Source organism: Piliocolobus tephrosceles, chromosome 3 (genome assembly GCF_002776525.5).
Source record: "Piliocolobus tephrosceles isolate RC106 chromosome 3, ASM277652v3, whole genome shotgun sequence".
In the NCBI taxonomy this organism is placed as follows: Eukaryota; Metazoa; Chordata; class Mammalia; order Primates; family Cercopithecidae; genus Piliocolobus; species Piliocolobus tephrosceles.
In genome coordinates, this window is record NC_045436.1 from 132441654 (window position 1) to 132464281 (window position 22628).

The window sequence follows — 22628 nt, forward strand, 5'->3', positions numbered from 1 at the left end:
TGGGCAAACGAGTTAAATACACATTTTTCTAAAGAAGATATATAAATGGCCAAAAAGCACATCAAAAGATACTCATCATCATTGTTCATCAGAAATGGATAAATCGTCCATATGGATAAATCATAATAAAAAGCTACTTCACACCTACTAAAATGGCTATAATCCAAAAGACAGGTAATAACAAGTATTGGCAAGGATGTGGAGAAATTGAAACTCTTACACATGGCTGCGGGGAATGTAAAATAGTACAGCCACTTTGGAAAACAGTTTGACAGTTCCACAAAAAGTTAAACATAGACTTACCATATGACCCACCAATTCTTCTCCCAGATATATACTCAGGAGAAATGTAAGAGTGCTTCCACACAAAAATGTACTCAAATGTTTATAGCAGCATAATTCACACTAGCTAAAAGGCAAAAACAATCCAAATTTCTATCAACTGGTGGGATGAATAAAATATATGTCCATAAAATGAAATATTACTTGGCAATAAAATGGAGTGAAGCTCTTGATACATGCCACAACATGGATGAACCTTGAAAATATAATGTTAAGTGAAATAAATCAATCAGAAAAGACTACCTATTGTATGATTCCAGTTGTTCATACAAAATATCTAAAATAGGTGAATCTATTTACAAAGAAACTAGGTTTGTGGTTGCTAGGGCTTGGAGGGAAATGGAGGATGACTGCTAGTGGATATGGGGTTTCTTTCTGGGGTGATAAAATATGTTCTAGAATTAGTAGTGATGGTTGCACAACTCTGCAAACACATTAAAAGCCATTGTAAAGGTTACATTTTGTATTTAAGTTGTATGATATGTGAATTATATAGCTCAGCAAAGCTGTTTTTAAAAAATCTCATCTGGGTGCAGTAGCTCATGCCTGTAATCCCAGTACTTTGGGAAGCCGAAATGAGACGATCACTTGAGCCCAGAAGTTTGAGACTAGCCCATCTCTAGAAAAAAAAAAAAAGCCAGGCATGGTGGTGTGCATCTGTAGTCCCAGCTGCTCAGGAGACTGAGGCAGGAGGATCACTTAAGCCCAGGAGGTTGAAGCTGCAGCAAGCCAAGATCGTGCCACTGTACTCAGCTTTGGCAACAGAGGGAGACCCTGTCAAAAAAAAAAAAGAAAAAACAACTCAGTAGCTTGTCTTTTAAGGCTCAGAATAAACACCATCCCTTCTTGTTCACTCAGTTCCTCCCTGAGCAAATATGTGCTGCACACCTACTCTGAGCCAGGCCTCATTGTTCTAGGAAACTATTGAAAAGTGTGGTAGGTGGAATTTTCCAAAGCTAGCTACCGCAGTGTATATCCCATCCACATGCTCTTTTTACAAAGTGACTGACACTCTCCATTGAGAGGTAGAGTCTATGTTCCCTGAATTCGAGGGTAGGCAAGTGGCATATCACGTCTCTGACCAATCAAATATGGCAGAAGTGAGGCGATGTGACTTTTGCTGGTAGGTCATAATCTCTGTGTGTGTATGTGTGTGTATGAGTGTGTGTGTGTGTTTCTCTCTCCTCTAACACCTTCCCTTGGAACCTAGCCACCATGCTGTAAGAATGTACAAAGTCTTCATAGAGAAACCATCTGGAGGGGCCTGAAGCTTCCAGCCAACAGCCAGTCCTGCAAGAGGAGTGTTCAGATGATTTCAGTCCCAACCTGAGTTGCATCAACTGAGCTTTCAGACATCATGGAGCAAAGACAAAGCCATCTCTGCTGGGCCTGAATCCTCGTCCACAGGATCCACGAGCAAAACAAAATGGCTGTTTCCCCCGATTGCAGTTTGGGGTAATTTGTTACATAGCTATAATAACTGGAACAAAAGGGTATAAACAAGGAAATTTGTATGATCTGTTAATATTTTAAAATGCCATTTTGGCTCCTATGAGAAGAATGGATTATATGGAGTAGCAGAAAAAAAAGTATCAAGGCTCCCTAAAATCTCCCAGCTAGAATCCATTCCTCCAACTTATTATACATACTTCTAGAATATCACCTTTAAATTGATTATACTTATGGGCCTACATCTCTCTCAGAATCTTAAACTTTAGAGGATAATTTTTTCTCTCTAGGAAAGGTAAAGTAGATCTTGTTTGAAAAATCCTGAAAGGCTTCCTTATGAAAAGACATTGGCTGGGCATGGTGGCTCATGCCTGTAATCCCAGCATTTTGGGAGGCTGAGGCGGGGGCGGATCACTTGAGGTCAGGAGTTCGAGACCAGATGACCAACATGGTGAAACCCTGTCTCTACTAAAAATAGAAAAATTAGCTGGGCTTGGTGGCGGGCGACTGTAATCCCAGCTACTCTGGAGGCTGAAGCAGGAGAATTGCTTGAACCCAGGAGGCGGTGGTTGCAGTGAGCCAAGGTCACGCCATTGCAGTCCAGCCTGGGCAATAAGAGCAAAACTCTGTCTCCAAAAAACAAAAACAAAAAAAGTTGTTAAAATAGTTGCCTTCTTAGTCATGTTTGGCTAAATATAAAAGGAACAGAGGCTTTATGATTTCAGAAAGGCAGCAAACTAATAAAAATCCATTTCTTAATCGTCAGGTAATACTGTGGCCTGGGTGAAGACATCGTACCCTCTGTGTGTAAAAGTGCTAAGAAGGCTTACCAAATGGGTTATTGCAAGGCTAATGAAATAACTTTGGCACACTGTTAAAGACTTTGTGAATAATTAAAGCTTCACAAAGACCTTGATGAGATTCCCTCTATCCTCAGAAAATGTATGCGTGTGTGACGGTGTAGGGGTGGGTTGGGGGTTGGATAGGATGCAGCAAGAGAAATGGATTCCTTTCTAGTGTTGTCCTTTTCTTGGACCAAGGATGTTGTACAATTTCATCCATTCACCCTGGATATTTGAGCTTGAGTTCCCAATCATTGCCAAGAAACACACCATTGATTCATTTATTTTCATTTTTAAAATTTAAATTATTTACTTATTTATTTTTGAGACAGGGTCTTGCTGTGTTGCCCCGGCTGGAGTGCAGTGGCACAGACATGGCTTACTGCAGCTTCAACCTCTCGGGCTCAAGTGATCCTCCCACCTCAGCCTCCCAAGTAGCTGGGGCTACAGGCATGCACCACAATGCCCAGCTAATTTTTAAATTTTTTTGTAGAGACAGGGGTCTCGCTATGTTGCCTAGGCTGATCTCAAACTCCTGGGCTCAAGTAATCCTCCTGCCTTAGCTTCCCAAAGTGCTGGGATTATAGGCATGAGCCACAGTGCCTGGCTCATTTCTTTCTAAAATTGAGTACATATTAGTACGTGCTAAGCATTTACAAGCATCATCTGATTTAATGCTTATAGTGAATTAATGAGTATTAATCCTTATGTTTTACAAATAAAGAGACAGAGGCACAAAGAGGTTAACGGTTAACTTACCTGAATAAAATTATATAGCCAGACAGAGCCAGGATTTAAACCCAAGTTCTCTCTGACTTAGCTGAGCTCTTAACTCGATGCTATACTGCTTATTGATCTTTCATAGATGCTGCCCAGTGGATGGGCAACAGTAACTCAAAGACACATAACCCTTTTCCTTTATAAAATCTTCCTTGACTTTATCAGACCATAGATATATCTAGCTCCTTTGAGCCATTGCAATACCTGCTATCTGTGCCGTTTGTTTGGCATCTGTGATTTACTGTATTGTCTTACATAGTTTATTTATTTTGTGTACATACATGCTTTATGCTTGTATCAGTTGGAGATCTTTGCTTGCAAGCTACAGAAATTGGCTTCAGCTAACTTAAGTGCTTCCTACCACTCGTGCACCCTAGCATGGAAGAACTTTGGGTAATTCACAGAATAAAGGAAAACAGAACCACCTGACCTTGAGGTGGGATAGAAACCAGGAGAACTCTTGGGGGTCTTTATAGAATAAACTTATGGGCAATCTCTTTTGGTATGACCACAGGAAGGATTTAACTCCAACTACCTTCATTCCACCCAGTGTCACACTGCTCAAGATCCCGATTCCTGGCAGAGAAGCAGAGTGTCCGCCTGGTCCAGTTAGTTTAGTCATATGTCCAATCCTTGGATCCAGCATGATTCTACTGTGATATAGAATGAGAGACAGTTTGACTTATTTATAGAATAAATTGATAGATTTTTTACTTTCTTTTGAAAATCAATATAATTTTTCAGACAGAAAAATAAACTGTGTATATGTATAAAGATTAGACAGCAAGAAATTATTTAAAAGACAAGGAATTCTGAGAAGAAGCAGAAAAATCAGAATGCTTAGAATGGTGCCCTAGGGAGAGGCACATCATTCAGGCTTCATCAATAAAAGTCAGAGCCTCCTCCTCTCTTCTACTTGGAGTCCTGTTCACTGTGATACATTTCATGGTTTGATCAATCTTACAGCAGATTACTCCTCCTGAATAAATAAATATGGACATGAATTTTTATGAACAGGGTAGATGTAGTACATTTATAGCTATCATTAATTTAAAGAAAACTTGGTTTATAAATTTCAAGGAAAGTTATTATAAGTAAATTTTAATACTATTTTAAGATTAGTTTTATTCATATTAAATTTTAGGCTTCCAAGCTTTCTTAGGAAAGCATGCGGTATTTTGGATTAAATGTATTCTTCCAGCACTTTAAAATCCTTTTAGAAAGTTCTCCTGGCCTACGTGCTATAATATTGACTGGTCAATGCTGACTTTGAAGATGTTGAAGAGCAATAGATATTGGTTTGGTTGCCACTTGGCAAAGCCTGGAGGATAAACTAAAAAGAACTGTTGGCCCACACAAACTATCCAAGGGCTAAATGTCTCTCTTAAAATATAGCAAATGCCAGGTGTGTTAAATTCGAATGAAACAACATAAAATCTCTCCCAAATAACCCTCAAACTTTTCTGCACCCATAACGATGTGTCACGTACAAGACACAAAGGTATCGTGATTGTGCTTCTCAAGACCAAAAGATGTTAAATAACTTGCCTAATGTTACTCAGTAAATAAGTGTAAAAGTTTGGGCAAGAATTTACTTATCCTATATAATCCATTACTCAATGAAACTTATATAGGACCCCCAATGCTTAAAAGCAACATCTAGATAACGCTTAAAGAAATTTTAGCCCGGTGTTGTAAAATTTTAAATGACAGCGCCCACACTCTACTATTTATATACACACTATTTTTACATATTTGCTGTGAATGCACACATATCGTTCAGCAGTCTACATTTTTCTTTGATTCCTCAGTATAAAACCTCCTACCTTTCCCCTCATGTTGGGCACAAGAAACCAAACTAATACCTCGCATTTCAAAATGCTCACCAGAGGATTTGTACATTCACCCAGTAAGGTTTTTAGTTCATCTTTTCTTCCCAAACAAGGACATAGCTTCTGTTCTCTATTAGCCCTAAAGCACGAATGGCACATCACTTTAAAACTAATGGGCTGGCTCAGTCAACACAGAAACAACTCATTACTACTCATGAGTAGTAAAATCAGGCTTATAAAACCATTAATGAAACAAAATGCTGTTCTAATATACAGTAGTGTCTAACACCACATTTCACCTTCTCATTTTAATTGCAAATGGCTAGAGCCAGGCTACTGTTGAATATTCTTTTGCATTTCATAGAATGCCTCTAGGGAAAAAAACAAAAAACAAAAAACCAAATCACTATTCAGTTATAGGTCTCATATTTTGAGTTGTATGTGGAGATTCTAAAGTGTAATTTTTGAATAACAAGATTTTAAAGTATGATTACTATGCTTAGGAAAATCCTGAGGTAGTATGTACGTACGTATGTATGTATGTATGTATGTATGTATGGATTGAGACAGAGTCTCACTCTGTCGTCCAGGCTGGAGTGCAGTGGCGTGATCACAGCTCATTGCAGCCTCCATGTCCTGGGCTCAAGCGGTCCTGCACCTCAGCCTCTTGAGTAGCTGGGATTACAGGTGTGCACCACCACACCTGGCTAATTCTTTTTTATTTTTTGTAGAGACAAGTTTCCAGTATGTTGCCTAGGCTGGTCTTGAACTCTTGGGCTCAAATATCTTCCCGCCTTAGCCTCCTAAAGTGTTGGGATTACAGGGCGAGCCACTGCTCTCAGCCAGAGATTCTTATTTGGCTGAAGTGGGTTGCAGATATCAGTAGTCTTTAACATTTCCCCAGTGATTTTAATATGCAGCAAATTGGAATCCAATGCTTTGTGCCAATTTTGATTCTTCACCTTAGTCTGGGCATGTTCCTACCTTATAAAAAGCAGAGTTCTCCAGAAGGCAGAGGTTGCAGTGAGCCGAGATAGCGCCACTGCACTCCAGCCTGGGTGACAGAGCAAGAGTGAAAAAAAAAGCAGCGTTCTATTAGCAAGGAAGAGCAGGCAGTCCCCACAGCCCACAGTGTCTAGCAGAGGGCCTTACAGAAGTAGATCTAGAAAATCCTCTTCCCAAAAAGTGCATGTCTAAATTCTATAGGAGATAACGTTCTCTTAGTTCCCTTCATGAAGTTAATTCAATCCACAGGCATAGGTTGAATTGATACTACAGTGTGTGCAGGATCCTGTATTGAATGCTGTATGAAGTAAGAATTAGAGGCAGAGCACAATTTTCTTTACTTTGTGGTCCAACTTCCTGGTAACAACTCATTCACTCAGACGCTAGCGTGAGTATGTCTTCAACATCTAGTTACTGAGCTCTTGAAGCAAGGTACTGGGCTCAAGCAGGGAACAAAGTGAGCAGAGCCTCCACACAACTGGAACTGATGTTGGAGAGTATGGCTGTGCTTTAGACACTGAAGGCAGTATAAAGAAATAGGAGTTACTGTTTCATCTTTCCAGGAATTAACAATGACCTGTTCACTTTTTGTCTTTTTTTTTTTTTTTTTCCTGAGACAGGGTCCTGCTCTGTCGCCCAGGCTGGAGTGCAGTGGTGCCATCTCGGCTCACTGCAACCTCCACCTCCCAAGCTCAAGTGATCCTCTCACCTCAGCCTCCTGAGTAGTTGTGACTACAGGTGTGAGCCATAATTTTTGTATTTTTTGTAGATACAGGGTTTTGCCATGTTGCCCGGGTTGGTCTTAAACTCCCGAGCTCAAAGTGATCTACCTGCCTCAGCCTCCCAAAGTGTTGGGCTTACAGGCGTGAGCCACGGCACCCAGCTCACTTTTTGTCTTTTGAAGCTTAATATTTAGGTTAGGTGCTGTAGCTTATGCCTGTCAGTAGGCTGGGTTCTGTGGCTTTTGCCTGTCATCCCAGCACTTTGGGAGGCTGAGGTGGGAGGATCTCTTGTGACCAGGAGTTCAAGACTAGCCTGGGCAACATGGTGAGACCTCGTCTCTACAAAAAATTGTTAAAAATTGCCATGTGTGGTGGTGGTGCATCTGTAGTCCCAGCTACTCAGGAGGCTGAGGTGGGAGGATCACTTGAGACCAGGAGGTTGAGGCTGCAGTGAGCCATGATTGTGCTACTGCACTCCAGCCTGGGAAACACAGCGAGAACTTACCTCAAAACAAAATCCCCCAAGTCCCCAAAGTGTAATATTTATTAAGTACTTACATGTGCTAGATAGATACTGGTAAACAGAACAGTCTTGATCCAAATTTTAAACCTTGTAGTCTAAGTGTGGGAGGCAAGATACTGAAGAAATAAAGAGACAAATAAATATATTTCAAATTCTAGTAAATGCCATGAAGGAAAAGAATAGGCTCTTATGTGGGAATTATGGGGCAACATAATTTAAATTAAAGGATGACAGGAAAAGCTGTTTAAAATTCAATGGAGACAAGTATAAAATTCAGATCAGAACAGATTCTTCAATTTAACTTCTTCACTACCCTCTCTTCTAGCCAATTAAACAAAATATGTAACTTTTAGAAAGACCCATCATCTTGTATGTGAGACCCAGATATACAAGTGAGGTTTTGACTGAGATGCTGAACGTGGAGAAGCCATTCTCACAAGACCATTGGGCAAGCAATATGCTCACAGGCTGCCGTTGCTTTGTCTTGCTTATTGTGTTCTCCATTGCCTCCTAGAACTCGCTTTTGAAACTGCCCTGTAAACTTTATAAAATTAACCAGGGAAGGAGAGAGGGGAGAAAGGAAAATAAACCAAGCTTGCAGCATATTCAGCATTAACCATGAGGTCAGCTTGCTCTCTGGCCTGCTTCTTCATGGTTGTTTGGTGCCTAGTGTCCTAGAATCACGTAGACCCTAGATTACCATTTTCCTTAATTGCTCTATAGATAACAACTTACACATTGTGAAATGTTAGTTTTCCCTTGGAAATAGTCCTTCAGGTCCTGCACACGGATCACACTACTGACTCAGCTGGTCTGAAGGCCCCCCATGAGGAGTTGACTCACCAAAGAATGTAGTTTTCACGTCCTGATGGATCCAGCCCCCTTGTCTGACCCCAATTTTCCAACCCCTCACTCTCCATGATCCCCTTAAAAATTCCAGCCTGGAACTTCTCTGGGAGATGGATTTGAGGGTCTCCTCACATCTTCTTGCTCGGCACCTGCAATAATTAATTAATTAATTAAAAAAAAAATAGAGACAGGGTCTTTCTTGCTCTGTCACCCAGGCTGGAATGCAGTGGTGCAACCACAGTTCACTACAGCCTCAAACTCCCTGGGCTCAAGTGATCCTCCTGCCTCAGCCTCCCTAGTAGCTGGGACTATAGGTACCTACTACCATGCGCAGCTAATTTAAAAAAAAATTTGTAGACACGGAGCCTCACCATGGTGTCCAAACTGGTCTCAAATTCCTGGGCTCAAGGAATCCTCCCACCTTGCCCTCCCAAAATGTGGAAATTATAGGCATGAGCCGCTGTGCCCAGACACCTATAGTCATTAAACTGTGTGTGGCATCTCTGCTATCTCTGTGTAATTGGTCTGTTACTGCAGCAGGCATATGAGCCTATTGGTCCTGTAACACTTTCTCCATCTGTATTAATATATTCCTCTTCCCTGTTCCATCTATCCCACTGCCTTTTGACTTTCTTCCCCCACCCTCTTTCTCTTTTTAAAACATTTTCCATAAGTTATTGGGGGTAGAGGTGGTGTCTGATTACATGAGTAAGTTCTTTAGTGGTGATTTGTGAGATTTTGGTGCACCCATCACCTGAGCAGTATACACTGCACCATATTTGTAGTCTTTTATCCCTCATCCCCCTCCCACTCTTCCCCCCAAGTCCCCAAGTCCATCGTATCATTCTTATGCCTTTGCATCCTCATAGCTTAGCTCCCACATGTCAGTGAGAACATACAATGTTTTGTTTTCCATTCCTGAGTTAGTTCACTTAGAATAATAGTCTCCAATCTCATCCAGGTCACTGTAAATGCTGTTAATTCATTCCTTTTTATGGTTGACTAATATTCCTTCGTATATACATATATCACAGTTTCTTTATCCAGTCATTGATTTGGGTTGGTTCCACAATTTTGCAGTTGTGAATTGTACTACTATGCACATGTGTATGCAAGTATCTTTTTTGAATAATGACTTGTTTTCCTCTGTGCAGATAGATACCAGTAGTGGGATTGCTGGATCAAATGGTAGTTCTACTTTTAGTTCTCCCCATCCTCTCTTGATAATAGGAATTACTCCTTAATGTGCTTAGGAGTATATTCACTCAGATATTTAGATAAGTGAGCATTATAACACAATACCACCAAATGTAACAACCAGGAACCCCTTTTTAAAACACAAGCTTATCAACTGTCTCTCAAGGGAGAAAAAACTAATAATCCTTACCTGTTCAGAGGCACAAATGATGTAACTTTATACTTTAAAGCTTTGCAACTCAAACTGCAGGGGCTATGGAACAGCAACATTGATGCTACTTGGGAGCTTGTGAGAAATGTAGAATCTTGGGCCACACAAAACCTATTGAATCAGAATATGCATTTCAACAAGATCCCCAGTTGTTTAATAAATACAATGAGAAACATTGAGGTAGAGGATCCCAAAGCAGACAGCCATGAGAATTAATAATCTTTCCTTGACACCATTGATATTACACATTTAACTTTCCTGGAAAAGCTATTTTTACTTAGTGCTTTCTCATCTACAAGTATTCTCTAAGTTATGATTTTCAACAGTTTGTTTAAAAGTTCTGTGCTCCTCTCTTGTTATCACTTCTAGCAAATAATAATATAGATCTTTAAGGTTTATAAAACTATAACTGATGGGAGTTATTCACCACCTTTTAAGTAAGAGCCATATCACCTCATTAAAATTAACCATTGCCTGCTAATGAGGATACCAGTGTTTTGTCCTTAGAGGTAATATATATTTATATCTGTGCAATCCCTGATATCAGTAGAGAAAAGGAAGTGTTTGGCACTTTGAGAGGGAGTATGGCGTTGTGTGGAATATCAGCTCTGTTAATGCCTGGCTTGGACCTTGATCAAGGCACTAAAATCTCCTTTGGCCCCAGATCTTATCTATAAATGTCTAGGTTTTATTATCTATCAGTAAAGATATATGCATATCCACATATATGAATTTGATTTTAAATATTTAAATCAAGTATTGAATTGATATAAAATAAGATTTATGACTGGGCATGATGGCTCACGCCTGTAATCCCAGCACTTTGGGAGGCTGAAGTGGGCAGATAGCTTGAGGCCAGGAGTCTGAGACCAGCTTGGGCAACATAGCAAAACCCCTTCTTTACAAAAAAAAAAAAAAAAATTAGCAGGGCATGGTGGCATGCATCTGTAGTCACAGCTACTTGGGAGGCTGAGGTGGGAGGATTGTTTGGGCCCAGGAGGTTGAGGCTGCAGCAAGCTGTGATCGTGCCCCTGTACTCCAACTTGGGCGACAGAGCAAGATCCTGTCTCAAATGAAATGAAATGAAATGAAAAATGAAATGAAATGAAATGAAATAAACTAAACTAAACTAAACTAAACTAAACTAAACTAAAATAAACTAAAACTAAACTAAACTAAACTAAACTAAAATAAAATATAAAATAAAATATAAAATAAAATAAAATAAAATAAAATAAAAAATAAAATAAAATATAAAATAAAATAAAATATAAAATATAAAATAAAATAAAATAAAATAAAGTAAAATAAAATAAAATATAAAATATAAAATAAAATAAAATAAATAAAATAAAATAAAGTATATGTAGGATATAAAGTATCAGGATACAATAAAATCTCTATATGCACTGTCCAGTTTAAGAATATTCTAATATCCCTTTAAAATCCTGTATGTCCCTGCCAGATACCATCCCCTTCCTTTCCTGCTCCTCCAATCACTCCAGAATTTTATCATTCTCTTTTCTTTAGTTTTACGTTTGAAATCCCAAACCACATATTATTTAATCTTAAAGGTTTTTGAACTTTTATATTAATAGGATCATACTGTATGTATTCTTTTGTGATTTACTTTTTTCATCTGACATTATTTTCCTGTCATTAATCTACATTCTTTGTATAGCAAAAATTTACTCTCATTTTCGTTACTGTATTGATATTCTATTGAATGACTATATACCTCAATCTATCTATGGACATATGGGTTGTTTGTAGTTTTTTGTTATTACAGACAAAAGTACTGATGGGAACTTTCATTAGACTTTGTATTAGTTTGGTGCAAAAGTAATCGCAGTTTTTGCCATTACTTTTAATAGCAATGACTTTTGGACCAACCTATGTATTATTAATTCATAATACATGAGTTTCTTTGTGGCAGTGGTTCTCAATCCTTAGAGTAACAGAATTAGTGGGAAGCTTTTAAAAACCATGGATGCTTCGGCCCCACTCTGGACCAATTGAAATGTAATGTCTGGAGGGGGGGCCCAGGCACCTGTATTTGTAAGCACATAGGTTATTCTAATGTGTAAAGCAGGAAAGGAAGGGACATATCTGGCAGGGACATAAGGGATTTTAAGATCTGTTCCTCTGGGGCACACACCTAAGACTGGAATTACTGAGTCATAGGTGACACGCATCTTTACTAGATAATGTCAAATGGTTTAAGTGATTGTAGAAGCATTTGTGTTTTGATGGCTTCACATCCTTCTGAATTCACATTTCCTTGATAACAAATAAAGGTGAACACTTCATATACTTGTTAGCCATTCTGTTTCCTTCTTCTGTGAAATGCCATTGTAAGTTTTTTGGTTTTTTTTTTTTGTTCTACGGTTTTTTTTAAAACTGATTTTTGGGAGCTTAAAAATAGGCTTTGGATGCTGATTGTTTTGTGATGTGTTGCAGTTCTATTCTCTCAATTTGTGGATTGTTATTTCACTTTCATCAAAATACCGTAAGTTCTTATTTTTAATATTGTCAAATCTATTTTTTTTCCAATTTGTGATTTTGTGTCTTTTTAAACAAAATCCTTCTCTGTCCTGAGGCAAAAAAGGTATTTTCTTACACTGTCTTTGAAAAGTTCTATAGTTTTTGCCTTTCACATTTAGGTATTATCAGGCCTCTGAGCCCAAGCTAAGCCATCATATCCCCTGTGACCTGCACGTATACATCCAGATGGCCTGAAGCAACTGAAGATCCACAGAAGTGAAAATGGCCTTAACTGATGACCTTCCACCATCGTGATTTGTTTCTGCCCCACCCTAACTGATCAATGTACTTTGTAATCTCCCCCACCCTTCAGAAGGTACTTTATAATCTCCCCCACCCTTAAGAAGGTTCTTTGTAATTCTCCCCACCCTTGAGAATGTACTTTGTGAGATCCACCCCCTGCCCCCAAAATATTGCTCTTAACTCCACTGCCTATCCCAAAACCTGTAAGAACTAATGATAATCCCACCACCCTTTGCTGCCCCTTTCTTTTCAGACTCAGCCCACCTGCACCCAGGTGAAATAAACAACCTTGTTGCTCACACAAAACCTGTCTGGTGGTCTCTTCACACAGACACGTGAGACATTCGGTCCATGAGGAATTCATTTTGTGTGTGGTGAGAGAAAGGTGTTCCATTTTCACCCTTTCTCTTATGGACTACCAAATGTCTCAGTACCATTTATCCCAAGTCTATAATTTCCTCACTGACCTGCCCCGCCACATGGGTAATAAATAAAGAGTCCATATTTTTATGGTTCTGTTTCTGGGCTCTCAGTTTTGTTCCACTGGTCTATTTATTTATCTTCGTACCAATAAAATGCTACTTTAATTATAATTCTTGACAAGGAAACTCCTTCCACCTTCCAAGGGGAGTATTAGCTATTAGTCTTTTGATCTTTCATATAAATGTTAGAATCAGCTTGTCAAGTCCTACAGAAACAAAACCAAACCAAGACAGTTTGATTTTGACCGGAACTGTGCTGAATCTTTAAAATTGAAAATAACTGCCAGCTGGCACAGTGCCTCACACCTGTAATACTAGAGCTTTGGGAGGCTGAGGCAGAAGGATCACTTTAACCCAGGAGTTTGAGTTCAGCCTGAGCAACAAAGTGAGACCCCATTTCTACAAAAAATAAAATTAGCCAGACGTGGTGGTGCACATCTGTAGTCTCAGCTACTTGGGAGGCTGAGGCAGAAGGATCACTTGAACCCAGGAGTTTGAGATCAGCCTGAGCAACATAGTGAGACACCATTTCTACAAAAAATAAAATTAGCCAGATGTGGTGGTGCGCATCTGTAGTCTCAGCTACTTGGGAGGCTGAGGTGGGAGGATCACTTGAGCCCAGGAGATAGAGGCTGCCGTATGCTATCATCACACCACTGCACTCCAGCCTGGATAACAGAGCTGAGAGATCCTCTATCAATTTAAAAACACACACACACACACACACACACACACACACACACACACACACACACACAAAAAGAACTGCCATTTCTACTTTAGTATGTGTGTCCTCATCTGGAAACATTAAATACTTCACTTATTTTGGTCTTCTTTAATATCTTTCAGTAGTTACAATTTCTCCATAGAGGTCTTATACATCTTGTATTAGCTTGGGCTGCCAAACAATTTATTTTCTGTTTTGGAGGCTAGAAGTCTGAGATCACAGTGCCAGCATGGTCAGGTTCTGGTGAGGACTCTCTTCCTGGTTTGCAGACAGTTGCCTTCTCATTGTGCCCTCCCATGGCAGAGGGAGAGTGAGGTCTGGTGTCTCTTCCTCTTCTTACAAGGTCTTTGAGTCTATTGGATCAAGGTTTCTACCCTTCTGACCTCATTTAAACTTAATGGTCTCCTTAAAGACCGTATCTCCAATACAGCCACATGGGGGGTTAGGGCATCAATATAAAATTTTAGTGGGGACACAATTCAGGACATCTTTTGTTAGAGTTAGTCCTAAATACTAAACAGCTTCAATATTATTATTTTTCTTCTTATTTTTTGAAGTGACAGTGTCTTGCTATGTTGCCCAGGATGGAGTACAGTGGCACAATCACAACTCACTCAAATTCTTGGGCTGCAGCAATCCTCCTGCCTCAGCTTCTCAAGTGGCTTAGATTATACACATGTGCCACCACAAAAAATTGTTTTTCTATGGAGTCAGGGTTTCACTGTGTTGCCCAGGCTAGTCTCAAATTCCTGGCTTCAATCAGTCCTCCCTCCTTGGCCTCCTAGAGTGCTGGAATTACAGGCATGAGCCACTGCACCCAGCTTACTTTACTTATTATTAAACTTTTAAGTGTTTTGTGGTATATAAACTTGCAATTAATTTTTATATGTGGATTTTGTAAGAACTTGCTTTAATACAGAAGATAGCATAAAATAGACCTAAAATATTATCAAATGTCAATTTTGAAAACTTATTTCACATTTATTACTAGTCACATAATCCTCAAAAATCTAACTTTACAAATGATCACCACATGAGCCCTCTTCTCCATATACACATTTGTTAGTGTGAAAAAACAATTTTGTACAGTATTTTAGTAGTTACATGATTAGCAAGCAACAGAGAAGCAGTGAAAGCTGAAGAACTCCAAATGTGCTGCTCACAGGACAACCACTCAAACACAAGCAGCTAGGTAATAAAGGAAAATTTCCCATCCAGCCATTGAGAAATGCTAAAGGCATTTTATGATGACATAAATGCTTAAGTTAGTATGCAACCTATAGGGCAAATAAAACTGCTATATAGGTTGGTAATTTTACATTTAAATATTTGTAGTATGGTACTACCCATTTATCTAACATTTAATAATACATAAAATTTTAAGTCTGGGTTCTCAAAACAGTTGCTTGGTATTTTGGTATAGTGTCTGGTATACTCAAATGCTTCATTCATTTATCTTTTCTTCTTTCACAGGGTTTAGTGGGACTGTGCAATGCTGGAACAATAATCTAGAATGTCCTGAATAGTGAATTCCATTGTAACACCAGATCCAGGATAACAGCGAGCTATCAAACCTTCAAAGTGCTTATACTGGCGTATAAATTCATCTTGCATGGAGTGCCACACCACCTATTATTAAAAAAAAAGTCATTAGGCTATGAATGGAAATAATATGTAATCTAGTATGCAGAAATAATGCATATTCTAAGAATCTGGGTAGTATAGTAGCTAAGAACATGCATTCTGGGACCAGAATCCTAGTCACTTTTACCGACAAGATTTGTGACCTTCAGTATATGACATCACTGCTCTATGCCTCAAGTTCCTCATCTATAAACCAAGATAATAATAAGACCTTCCTCATAATGCTGTGAGAATTAAATAAGAAATGTACATAAAGTGCTTAGAACTATGTTTGACACAAGTAAGCACATGGCATTTTAGCTATTATCTCATATACTCCAATATGCAACACAGATACGGATATGCACAATTATGTTTAGAACTAAGACTAGTGATTATATAAAATGTAATGCTTTAATTTCATTTCCTTTAAAATTTAAAATTTTCTTTATCTAAAATTGTTGATGCAAAACATTGCTTGATGCCTTGGAGGATAGCAAAATGAGTCAGACCCATTATCTGCAACCATGTGATTTACAGTCTAACAGTGGAGACTAATATGTAGACAACTATCAAGACACAGTGTGATACACACATTGACATAATGGCTTAAACAGATTACATTAATTGAAGCTCACTCTTTATCAGCACAGTACAAAGCACTTTATGAATATATTATAGCACTAAGTCTCATGATGACCTGGTGAGGGTGGGTGTTATGATCATCTTCCCTATTTGACAGCTGAGGGAATGTATTCTTCCAAGGTTTTTTCATGTAAACGCTAAATCTCATAAATCCTAAATTCCTGTCAACTTGAGACCAATCACTATTCCCTAAGCAGTATTACGCTTTTTATTTTTCGTTGTTTAGCTCATATTCTTTCTTTCTAGAATGCTACTCCCTCCATCCCCATTTTGCCTGTTAAAATACATCTGACTTTCAGAGGTTGAAACAAACAATGCAATATCCCTTAGGAAGTCTTCCATGATGGTGAAATCAGAATTACTCTCACTCATATCTGGGCCTTTTAATATGGTTTACAAAGAATAATGGCCTAATTTGGTCTTTAAATTTAGCTCTACTATCCATTAGTTATGGGAGCTTGGTCCTATTACTCCAACTCTCTAAGCCTCTAAGCTCATTTTCTTTCTTTCTTTTTTTTTGAGACATGGCCTCACTCTGTTGCCTAGGCTGGAGTGCAGTGATATGATCGTAGTTCACTGGAGCCTCAATCTCCTGGGCTCAAGTGATCCTCCTGCCTCAGCTTCCCAAGTAGTTGGGACTACAAGCACATGACACCATGCTCAGCTAATTTTTTAAATTTTTAGTAGAGACAAGGTCTTGCTATGTTGCCCAATACAGTGGCTACTGTACAAGAGAGGTATCATTTCCACTTTTCGAAATAAGGGAACTAAGGCTCACAGAGGTTAAGTAACTCCCCAAAGTCATGCAGCTTAATCTGGAGCCAGATTATGAACCCATTTCTAATTCCAACCACTCAACCAACCAACAAACCAACCAACCAAAGAAAAACAAACTGAATGCTTCACCATAATGAAGTAGAAATACAAAATAAGCAGAAATAGCCATATATTCTTATATAAATAGTATTCCTTTCTTCCTCACAATTCATTAATGTGGTCTGTACTTTAATGGAACTCTCGTCCTGCTCTAGATCTACAGCATTTCTAGAAAAATATTTAAAGAAAAGCAATATATATATAAGGATCCTCAAGTCAGATGGTCAAAAGAACTCAGCATACCTGAAGTAAGTTCTCTTCTTCACATAAATGTTTATCAACCTTCTTGTAGAGGTTATCTAGACCTTTTTTTACTTCCTTTCCAGGGTACTCCTTAATGACTTTACGAAGTTCTTGTTTGTTAAATGCAAGTTGGTAACTTACTTCCTCCTCCCTTATGCCCTGTGCCACACGAGCTTCAACACCTTCAAAGAAATGCTTCAAGGAAATGAAAAGAAACAATGGCTAAGACCTGCTTTGATTATTACTTACATTTTAAAAAATCTGTTTACAAAGTAGTGTATAATTACCATGCAAAAATCAGTGTGTGACAGTATAAACAACAAAATAACAATCACCTTATTCACATACTTCTGAGACGAGCATTGGTAACACTGTAGAGTTCCTTCTAATCTTTTGATGTGTGAATACATACATGAGATTATATTTTATATGTCACATTTTACATTTAATATTGCTTTTCGCTGAATATAAATTTTAATGGCTGCATATTTCATACTATGACTAAACTACAATTATTATTCATTCCTCTAGTACTAGATATTTAACATCCCACTCCCCCGTCTTTTTTTGGACTTGCCAGATCTAGTGAGACTTTAGAAAATTTACTGTATTTGTCATAAATTTTTTTGTATATAAGTGTTTACCCACCTTACTGATTAAATTTCCAGGACTATAATTACTCTATTGAAGAGCATAACTTTAAGTATTTGAAAGATTCTTCAGTATATATACAAACTGCTTCCTAGGAAAGCTCAATCAATTTATATTTCTGCCAACAGTGTATGAGGTTGCTACTTCACTAGACTACCATAAGTATTATGACAATTTAAAACAATGGTTGTCAGAGTGAAAAAAGTTTGTCATTTTATTTTATAATTCTTTGGCTATAAATAAGGCTAACCTGCTTTCATATATTTAGTAGTGATTCAGGCCCCTTGCCCCATTTATAAATTGAGGTCTTAGTGCTTTTCTTATTGATTTTAATAAATCCTTTATATTAAATATCCTGACTCTGTTATATTATTATAAATATTATTCCCAGGTCTTCTTTTATATATATATATATACTTTTATTGACTGGCATGCCTGTATTTGAGCACGATACAAAGAATTAACACTGACAAACCCCATTCCCTTCTCATTACTTTTTTCTAAAATTTTCTTAGTGATTATTTATTCATTAAATTATCATTCTTTGACAAGTTATTCTTAGTGCTTTAAAAATTTTGTTGTTACATAAGTTCTTAATTGGAAGACAGGAAATACATTGTTTTTCAGTATATTTGTCTTGAATCCTGTCACTTAATCAACACCAGTAATTTCAACATACCATATACAGGCAATGATAATCTTGTCTCTCTTCTCCATATCTCCTATTTATGTTTCAGTCTTGTTGAACTAGCTAGCACTTCAACAACAATGCTAAATAATAAATGATCTAACAATATTTCTGCTTTAAATTGATTTCAGAGGGAATGTCTCTAATGTTGCAGTTAAATATCATGTAAGCTTTAGGCCTGAGATAGATCTTTTATCCAATTAAAGGAATATTTGTCTGTTCTTAAGTTTTATAAGGAATTAGTTCTGCATTTGATTAAATGTCTTTCAAGTACTTCTCTGAATTGTTGACAGCAGATACATATTCTCTTTTTTTGAGACTGAGTCTTGCTCTGTCGCCCAGGCTGAAGTGCAGCGGCATGATCTCGGCTTACTGCAATCACTGCCTCCCGGGTTCAAGTGACTCTCCTGCCTCACTACAGGCGCACGCCACCATGCCCGGTTAATTTTTTAAAAATATTTTTAGTAGAGACGGGGTTTCACCGTGTTAGCCAGGATGGTCTCGATCTTCTGACCTTGTGATCTACCTGCCTTGGCCTCCCAAAGTGCTGGGATTACAGGTGTGAGTCACCGTGCTATTTTACTCCAACTTCAAATTAAGAACTTATAAAAGATAACTAATTATATTGTAGACAAAGTTAGTTCAAAAGGTTCATTTAAGCTTTCACTATGTTGTAAAGTTCCCTAAAATCATCATTTCTTAACTTTAATTAACAGACTTGCTCTGGGAAATGACTCAAGTAAGGAAAGAAAAAGAAGGGAAAGAAAAGTAAAAGGCAATGTAGAAAGCAATTTTTGGTTTTTCTTTTATCTTGATAATATTTCTGAAATTTCCACCTAGACATTGTTAACTTGGTCATTTATAAAGTAAGAAATGGGAAAGAGTAATGGCAAAGCCTAATCTAGGTTCATCCCCCAGCTTGTAATTTATAAGCTATTATAATGTTGGGTAAGATTTTTTTACTTTCAGTTTCTTCATTTGTGAAATGGGGATAATATTATCTTAGCTTACACATCATTGTTTATAAGAATTAAAAGAAATAATGCATAAGTAAGAGAATAATAGCAAAATTACCATTAAAATATGATAAATAATGTATAAAAATAATGTACAGAAAGAAGAAACAAAATATATAGCATCTAGCAGTGTCTGGCTCACTGGCAGCTTCAATAACTGAGTCCCCTTTGCACCAACACATGAGAAAATTTAAGATAAATGTCTGCAGGTTATTCATATGCAAACTTATGTGTATAGGTTCAAAAGTAGGAAAAATACTGAATGAAAATATAGTTACATTTAGTTTTTCAAGAGGTTGTCCTAAAGAGTAAATGACATAAGACTGAAGGTGATCTGTGTATTTTTGTTTGGCGTCTTTTTTTTCTGCTTCTAGACATGAGATTTTCAATCGAGAAAGAGTTGCAAAAATATGGTGAAAGTTTTCCATCATAACCACATCCCTGGGGGTCTTCTGGCTTTCATTTGCTACTTTCTCCACTAAAACCAAAACAGAAAAAATAAAATAACATCTCTGAGTATGACCACATTTAGCCACAAACATTTATATGATTAATTTTTTTTTCATTTGTAAGTTTAAGAATTAAGCACATTTCTGGACTTAATAAAATATATTGTAATGGGAGTTTTCAGATCTACCTAATCATCAAAAAAATTCATCCTAAAACAGCCCATGTGTACATGGAAATTCAGTATATAATAAAAGTAATGTTTCAAATCAATGGAGAAATGACGAACTATTCAAAATGTGTTAGGACAACCAGCTGGACCCTTTTAATATATGAAATTTAGGTCCCTACTTTACATCTTGCAGCCAAATTCTGAATTGCTAAATTATTTAAAATGTAAAAAGCAAACAAATAAATTAACACAATCATAAGTACTAAAGAAAATATAGCTAATTGAAAAATAATAATTTTGTGATGGTGTGACCTTGCTGAGAATGGCTCAAAATTTAGAAGACTATTAAGGGGAGAGATGAATAAATTGGACATAAAATTTGAAAATTCATGTAAACACACCATACACAAAATCAATGAAATGCAAAATAAAATAGTGAGATAATTTATAGCCTATCAGGTTGACAAAGAATAAAAAGATTGGTAATACCTAGTAATATCCAGCATTTGTACAGTTGTAATGCAACTGCTCATAGCACTAAACTGACACAAGCTTTCTGTATCACAATTTGGGAAAAGACTTGAGATACATAAACCCTTTGACCCAGTAATTCCATTTCTAGTAATTTACCCTAAAGAAATTATTTGACAAGTATACAAAGATACATAAACTAAAAAAACCCTAAATGTTTATTAATAGAAGATTTGGTAAATGGATAATGACATATGGATGACTATGTAATCGTTAAAAATGATTATGTTTATCTATATTAACTAACAAGGAAAGGTACTAAGATTATATAGAGTCCAGCAGCTTCAAAAATAGTGTGTCAGATATGATAACACTTTTATATTAAAGAAAACATACACACACAATATGCACACATATAGAAGAGAGGGACAGGGACTTGAAAAGTGGAAGAATAAAAATTTAACATTATCTCTGTACAATAAGATTAAAAATGATCTTTCTTCTTGATTTGAAAATTCTATTTGCTGATTTTTGGGGATAAATAGTTATGTTTCAGGTCTTATACTGGCTAGCACTTCAATAACAATGCTAAATAATAAAGGATCTAACAATATTTCTGCTTTAAATTGATTTCAGAGGGAATGTCTCTACTGTTGCAGTTAAGTATCACGTAAGCTTTAGGCCTGAGATAGATTTTTTATCCAATTAAAGGAATATCTGTCTGTTCTTAAGTTTTATAAGTTTTAGTTTCTTTATAAATGAATTCATTTACAAAGAATAATGAATTAATTAATTCATTTATTATTCATTTTTAACACAGGGTCTGGCTTTGTCATCCAGGCTAGAGTACAGTGGCATGAACAAGGCCCACTGCAGCCTTGACCTCCTGAGCTCAAATGATTCTCCTGCCTCAGCCTCCTGAAACTCAGGGACACACCACCACACCTGGCTAATTTTTTTGATCTTTTTTTATAGAGACAAGGCCTCACTACTATGCCCAGGCTGGTCTTCAACTCCTGGGCTCAAGCAATCCCCAAACTGGTCCTTCCAAAGTATGGCGATTACAGGTGTGGGCCAGTGTGCCTAGCCACATTACTTTAGAATCAGATAAAGCAAAGCTACTTTGAATTTTAAAAGGAAAAATCAAGGCCAGGCACAGTGGTTCATGCCTGTAATCCCAGCACTTTGGGAGGCCAAGGCGGGCAGATCACTTGAGGCCAAGAGTTCGAGACAAGTCTGGCCAACACGGTGAAACCCCATCTCTACTAAAAATACAAAAATTAGCTGGGTGTGATGACACCTGCCTATAATGCCAGCTACTTAGGAGGCTGAGGCAGGAGAATTGCTCGAACTCGGGAGGTGAAAGTTGCAGTGAGCCGAGATTATGCCACTGTACTCCAGCCTGGGCAATAATTGGTGAGATGATTCCATTTCCTGTCAATTCTTTAGCTTCTACAATTCCTGAATATATGCAATCAGATCATTTATTTCACATGAAATGACATGTCCAGACTTTTCTGTAACTTAATTGTGGGATCTGACACAGGAAGAAAGCGAGTTATAGTATTTCAGCACTAATTTCTCCTGTATTTTAGTACTAATTTGCTTGCATAATAGATATGAAAAACTGAGGCCTAAATAAGTGAATTGATTTGCTTAAGGTTACACACACATCATAGCCCATCATCTCTAAAAGACCACTTGTTGAAATGCAAATGTAATCTGGAAGGTCATGTTTTTGTGTTTAAAAAATGATTTTCTACAAAAAATTAGCAGGGTGTGGTGGGGTGCACCTATAGTCCCAGCTACTTGGGAGGGTAAGGTGGGAGGATCATTTGAGCCTGGGAGGTGGAGGTTGCAGTGAGCCAATATAATGCCACTGCACTCCAGCCTGGGTGACAGAGTGAGGCCCATCTTAAAAAAAAAAAAAAAAAAAAAAGGTTTTCAATTTTGCATAGTCATAAGCCCATATGAACCCTAAAATGTAAGTAGTTCCTAATGATTATGAATAGGTTTTATTTTTCAAATTCAAGAAATCTTTAATGTTA

General features: G+C 37.5%; 1 protein-coding gene across 8 annotated transcripts in view; it reads right to left on the reverse strand.

Annotated features, from left to right (window-relative positions):
- The window catches only part of EXOC1 (exocyst complex component 1), a 71051-nt gene that overhangs the window by 4194 nt on the left and 44229 nt on the right, over positions 1 to 22628 (reverse strand). For 3 of the 8 annotated variants that reach the window (XM_023192189.1, XM_023192194.1, XM_023192190.1), the window contains 3 exons: positions 19769 to 19968; positions 17136 to 17330; positions 14698 to 15377 (listed from right to left, as the gene is read on the reverse strand). In XM_023192189.1, the coding sequence (XP_023047957.1) occupies positions 15225 to 15377; positions 17136 to 17330; positions 19769 to 19968 (548 nt within the window). In that variant the 3' untranslated portion in view covers positions 14698 to 15224. Of the gene's footprint in view, positions 1 to 1097; positions 1117 to 3948; positions 4393 to 7530; positions 8494 to 9405; positions 9864 to 14697; positions 15378 to 17135; positions 17331 to 19768; positions 19969 to 22628 lie in introns of those variants that run through there. The other 5 variants (XM_026447656.1, XM_026447658.1, XM_026447657.1 and 2 more) reach the window with 5 other exon arrangements.